Raw genomic sequence first — 6102 nt, 5'->3', positions numbered from 1 at the left:
TTTTAATCATAGTTCTTTTTTCATAAAAAACTACTAGCATATTTGAGGGGTTGAACGCAACAGTGGCCTATGCCACCCAACAGTAAATGTGTGTCATTCATCTTATTAACTTCTTACAAGAATATACAATTAATTAATGTTACAATATAAAAAGTGTTGCTAATTGATGTAAAATTTAAAAAACAAAACTAGGCTATTGTTGCATTAAAATATTTTTCATCCTATAACAAAATTATTACATCAACTGAATTTTTAACATTTTGAGGGTTAGGCCACTGTTGCGCTCAACCCCACATCTGTACATTAAATAGAAAACAAATCTGTTTTTTTTTATTTAAAGTACTAGTACAATAAAAAACCTTACTGCAGTTGAAGAGGGTCCAGTACAATAACCGATTATCTTTAAGGTTAGACACAACTTAAATTATGAGACAAACGATATTATTTTACTACAAAACTATTTATAATTGTATGATATTAGCTTATCTGGTAGGTTTATATGCACGACAGAAAATATAAAAACGTGAATTAAAAAAAAAGCGAAAATATCTGGTTATTGCACTGAACTTTTCAATTTAACAAAACTATTTAGCGTCCATCTTATTGGACATCCTTCTGGCCGATAGAATATTCCATAACTAAGAGTATTGTCTCACTATTTTAATTTTTAATTAATCAATTTCTTTTTGTTTGTTGTGTTATCACCTTATTTGTACTTAAGCATAACATTAGTGCTGATTATGTATTGTTTAACACCAAACACATTGTAATTAGCAGTTGCTAATAATAAATATTTTTTTTATTTACGTCTCTAACATAAGTATTCTTTATTTTTTTTTCACAAATCATATTCAATTGGCGCCATCGATGTTTAAAATGTATAATTCATATGCTATTTACTTTAATTTCTATGTGTGTATTAATATTTTGTAATTAAAGCTTTTTGTCAAGGCTAACCCAAAGATAAAAATATGGACGAGGATAAAAAATTTATATTTACCGATTAGACATTTTTTTTTTTTTTTGATTTCTGCGACTTATTTTTAATAGTTATTTTTAGGTAGCATTCTTTTATGTTATTTTATATATTTTAATATCGTACAAATTAGTTGTTGAAATATACAGTAGCGTAGAAATATTTTTTGTGTTAGGGTGGAATGAACACCCTAATTCTCTCCAATACTATAATCCCAGATAATTTACATTAATAATCATAATAAAAATTTGTACTAGCTGATAATAGCCCAACAAAATTAATAAATGAATAAAAATCCGGTCTTGAATCATAAAACTACTTTTCCTTTAACAAAAAAATAGTGGTATTTTTGTATGCAATTTTTATAATTTCATAATTTTTAAATATTAGTTTTATAAATTTCATAAAAACATTTTTTTCATTTACTAGTTAAAAAATAGTTTTAAACTTCATAGTATGGCATTGTGTTACATGGAAAGTATACTACAATTTCTAAAATTTTCCTTAAATATAATTCTTTATATCAAACCTCGATATTGATCATTTATTTTTAAACGTATTTATTATTTAAACGTAAATAATATTAGTTGAAAATTACAATAATTTATCTGTAATAATTATTAAAGTTTAGACATAAATATTTAAGATAGTTAAGAAAAAACAAGACAAGGTTTTTAAGTTATTTAGGTTATCTTTATTTATATATTTTATAAACATAATTAAGTTAAATGCGGACAAAAACCCGAACGGGCGAAAAACCGCATCTGCAAACAAAAGGGAAGCCAAATAAGACAAAAAAATAATCCGACAAAAAAGCACACCTATCACCATAGAGAGAACGCATGAAGCGCTTTTTACTACTTACTTTCGTGCGTGTTGTTGATCCTTCTTCGTCCTAAATGGTTCTTGTTTTCACTTTGATTAGATATTTTGAAACATCAGCTTACTATTTAGATTATTATTATTTATTAGCTTATAACTAACATGTATTATATTTGTATATATTATTGCTAGTGAAATAAAATAAAATTTAATTTTTATTATACTACCTTAAATAAATTATACGACCTTATCTACGTAATTAATGTAATAAATTATCTTTGTCTCATTTCTTATTTTGTTGCTAAACCTTTTTCATTTACGTACTTCTTTTTAAATATTATGTATTTTTAATAAGGTCTGTCGTTGGAAATTAATCCTTATTTTATCAGATCAAACACACACACACACATATATATATATATAATTGATAAACAATAAAACTAAAATCAAAATGCACTTGAAGCTTCTTAAAATTGCAAGCCAAAAATTTTTCATATATTGATTAATCACGTAAAAAAATTGTAAAAAATAAATCATTTAATCAGTTTTATAACAGGTGTTAATATTAGTATGGTAACTTATGGTACTCCGTGTAGATAATTTTATGAATAATAAGCTTATAAACAAATTGTCAAATTGTTTACCAAAAACCCCAAATGCGTTCTGTTAAAAATTTGAAGTGGATATATCTTCATAAAAAATATTTTCAAAAACTAACAACACATGGTGTTTGTAGGTCCAGATAAATAATTTAATTTAAATATATTGACTTACTTCAATAACGAATTACTTTAAATCAATTTATATCTTCCAAGATCAAAAATTGTATCCTGAGTGCATAAATAATTTTTTTATTTTGATTTCTTTAGCTCATACTCTCTCGAAAAAATGCAATATTCCTGTGACTATTAAATATTAATTAAAAGAAAGGAGTGGACTTCGCTATGGAACAGATATTTAAAAGCCGCACTAGGTTTGGAAGGCAACGATGGGGAGTTTTATGACACGGCCATATATGCTTAGAACCAAAACTGTCAACAAAGCAAAAAGATTGTAACTATGTATTACGAACGTGATTCGTGTCAATAATAAAACATTCAAATAGACGTCTATCAAAATGGAAAAAACACCACGCCCCGCAAACATAACTATATATTTTATAAATAAATTTGTCTGTTCAGATGAATGTTAAAATATTTTCTATGATTTAATATGTTACCAAAGTATCCACTCCTTCTTGTTTTTTAATCCAAACTTTATTAAAATACATAATAAAATAATTTTGTGGGTTTACAATAACCTTTAATTGTTAGTTTTTGAATATTTTAATTGTAATTGAATTATTTTTTACACATCTGGGAGATGATGAATATGATAAATTATTAACACTATTAGTATTATATAATTCGAGTGATCATTAAAATTAAAAATAATAATTGTTGCGAAATTAATATTATTTTTTTACTTTTCAAAATCCGAGGTGTATTAATTGTTTGAAAAAGTACCTAAAAATTTAACTTGGCGCATATAGAACCATTGTAGTAAAATTTCTTTTCTCAAAAAATACCGATAAATTTTAGAAAATATTTAGTCTTAAGATTCTGGACATCGCAAACACGGGTATGTTGAATATAATATAATTTTTAATCTTCTCTAATACACGTGTACATAAAATATAATTGTTTTTATTCGTTCTCTTATATCATCTTACATAATTTAATAATTTTTCGAACTATAATAAAATCTGAACAGAAAAAAATTAGAATATGATTATCAATATTTTCACGGGAAAAAACGAAATAAAACCAAAGCTAAAGATCCGAAAACTAAAAATTATGTACTTACCTGATTTTTAGTCACGTTAAAATTACGATATACGTAACTATTTTTTTAATATTCCGCCCAAGAGTAATATTCTAGATCATCATCTGGTTCTGATGAGCTCTTGAAATATTCAAATGCGTCTTCATAATCGTCACTTGAGTCATCAGAAGAAAAAATACCTTATAAAGGTTATTAACTGTATTACTCTCTTTTATCGTTGCAGAATTTTAACCGTATTTTAAAACTGATCGATTTGAGTTTTTTTAAATTACTTGTTAAGAATATTAGCATTTAAATATTTATAAAAGGTGAGCACCGGGTTAGCGTTTAGCGAAGCTCTATTTCATAACATTTGACTTACCCGCATCGTCCGTCTCCATTACGATTTCAAACCTCGTGGACGCAAGAACTCCGGCGTTATGTTCTAGCACCTCGTGGCTAGTCGATGGTTCACAATATTCCAATTTAAAAACAATAAGGCTTGGTTTTTTTACAACGTCCTGTTCACTCTTGTGAGGCGTTTGGCAATCGCCGGCAGCTGAATTGCCTCCGAGTTCTGAGTGAATATTGTTTTCCATAGGACCATTACTGTCGTTTAATTTTTGTTCGCCACCAGATAAAACATCACACTGGATGGGATCACTTAAACTACTAATATTTTCAACAATAGGAGTTTTGTGGGAATCCGAATGTGGCGATTGAAAACGGCCAGTAGTGGAGCCATCGTCATCATGACTGCTAAATGAAGTCGACTTGTAGACATTACATTGTCGAGACATCAATTCCTTTCGAATATCCTCCTGGATTTCACCCAAAATATCACAATTCTCAATAAAATGTTTTAGAGATTTTTCTTGTTTATTTATTTCTGTCGTCTTCACAACGCGCTTAGATTGCAATCTCTCGAGTTTTTCACTAAAACTTTGTATCAAAACGGATAGTACGTCCGTTTCGTTATTATCGTCACTATCTACCCTTTGTACGGTTGCCTTAGGCTTAATAAATTCATCAATTTTTTCAATGACTTTGCTATGTAAATCATTCGGCACTCGAATATTTTCTTCGACATTCCTCGCCGTCGGATTTGACATATTCGTCGGTTCGTTGTTTGGACTTGTTACGCCTGCTGAAGTCTTAAGGCCCTGCAAATAATTACCTACAAGTTGTCTTAAGTGTTTTAAGTTATACATACGCACAGTTTGCTTTTTTGGGTTCGGCTTTTTGCTTTTTGGCGAACTCTGTAAAGTAGTATGGGAAGGACGAATTTCCGAAACTCGTGTATTTTTATGCGAAGAACGTTTTGCAATAGATACAACATTTTCTCTGTAAGTTTGAATTAGCGCTGGAACCCTAGAGGAGCTTTTTTTCACAACCTATAAAATAATAAAATGTCGATGACGTATAGCTACTGTGCGTTTCAATTTGTATGCATGTGTCAAATATTGTTCACTGCTTACAGTTCTCAAGGATTGAAACTTCTTTAACAGACTTCTGACATGTCCACTTTTGTTCGGATTCGACATGACTATAGATTGCTAATCACACGCGTAAATTTCAATTAATGAAAAATTCACTTCGAAGGTCGAGATAGTAATAACTAAGTTATTCAAAGTAAATATTTATTTTCACTTGGCGTGTTCATAGTTTTAAAAATAAACAATTTTTTTTAGCCTGAATTATGCTTTTAATTAATTTTTTATAAAGTTATAATATTGAACGTAAGAGTACTACTATTTTTTATTCTCATATTACGTGTAAATCATATAAGCGAATGAGCATTTCTACTCAAATTATAAAAATTTGTATACAATTTAAAAGTATACTATTCATGAAATGAATAATAATAATTTTGAAAAGTTCGAAATTAGCAACTGAGCAATTAATTAAAAGAAAAACTGAATTATGTACTTTGTAAGAGACTATTAGAATTTATTAAAATATGCGTGTTTCTGTTACACTATTAAATTTTGATGTTAAAAGTATCAACGTTTTTTAAAAGACTGTTTTTCATAAAGATTAATATACAAATTTAATCCTATAGTCAATACTATCGAGGCTTAAAGTGACAAAGTAGCATAGAGAAAACTGTGTACCCTTAACTATTTTGTACGTTCCATATATCAAAATGTCAACATTACTCATGTCACATTTAACAATAGGTACATTATATGTTGCTGAACATTGTGCAAATATGTTCAACAATCAGTTGAGAGAAATTTTTGACAGAAATGATAAAAGGGACACTTTTTAAATGGTATTAAACACAATATCCTCAGTTCGAAATACTGAACATATTAAATTACAGAGTGATTCTTATAACATTAGTCACTCGAATGTCTCTTAAAATAATAATTATTTTAAGAAAATTAATTTTGGTACTTTTAATTTCATATGAACTTTGAATAATCAGTTATTAACGACTATTTTAATCATGTACTATAACTTAGAAGAGTGTGTTGAACTCTATTTTGTTAAATGAC

The 6102-nt window shown here is 27.8% G+C and overlaps 1 protein-coding gene across 2 annotated transcripts; it reads right to left on the bottom strand.

Annotated features, from left to right (window-relative positions):
* Window positions 1-1665: 1665 nt before the first annotated feature.
* LOC126905311 (uncharacterized) lies at window positions 1666-5376 on the bottom strand. 2 transcript variants are annotated; one of them, XM_050684886.1, is made up of 5 exons: window positions 5080-5376; window positions 4819-4995; window positions 3984-4764; window positions 3644-3801; window positions 1666-2829 (listed from the first exon to the last, which is right to left on the bottom strand). In XM_050684886.1, exons 1-4 carry the CDS (start codon window positions 5143-5145, stop codon window positions 3689-3691), a joined length of 1137 nt encoding a protein of 378 aa, XP_050540843.1. In that variant the 5' UTR covers window positions 5146-5376; the 3' UTR covers window positions 1666-2829; window positions 3644-3688. The 2 variants fall into 2 exon arrangements, with proteins under 2 accessions (XP_050540843.1, XP_050540842.1); XM_050684885.1 differs by lacking the exon at window positions 1666-2829 and having other exon boundaries at window positions 3624-3801; window positions 3984-4995.
* Window positions 5377-6102: the final 726 nt, after the last annotated feature.

The sequence above is a fragment of the Daktulosphaira vitifoliae genome, unplaced genomic scaffold, assembly GCF_025091365.1.
Source record: "Daktulosphaira vitifoliae isolate Bord-2020 unplaced genomic scaffold, ASM2509136v1 Scaffold_4, whole genome shotgun sequence".
NCBI classification, from domain to species: Eukaryota; Metazoa; Arthropoda; class Insecta; order Hemiptera; family Phylloxeridae; genus Daktulosphaira; species Daktulosphaira vitifoliae.
The sequence above is the reverse complement of the archived record's forward strand: the minus strand, read 5'-3'. Positions and strand labels throughout refer to the sequence as shown.

What these genes read in the sequence shown, in the direction of transcription:
- LOC126905311 (XM_050684885.1), bottom strand. Translation starts at nt 5,145, where the DNA reads ATGTCGAATCCGAACAAAAGTGGACATGTCAGAAGTCTGTTAAAGAAG. An exon ending in AGTTTCAATCCTTGAGAACT is followed by an intron (nt 4,996 to 5,079) that starts GTAAGCAGTGAA and finishes ATTATTTTATAG; the next exon opens with GTTGTGAAAAAAAGCTCCTC. An exon ending in AATGGAGACGGACGATGCGG is followed by an intron (nt 3,802 to 3,983) that starts GTAAGTCAAATG and finishes AACCTTTATAAG; the next exon opens with GTATTTTTTCTTCTGATGAC.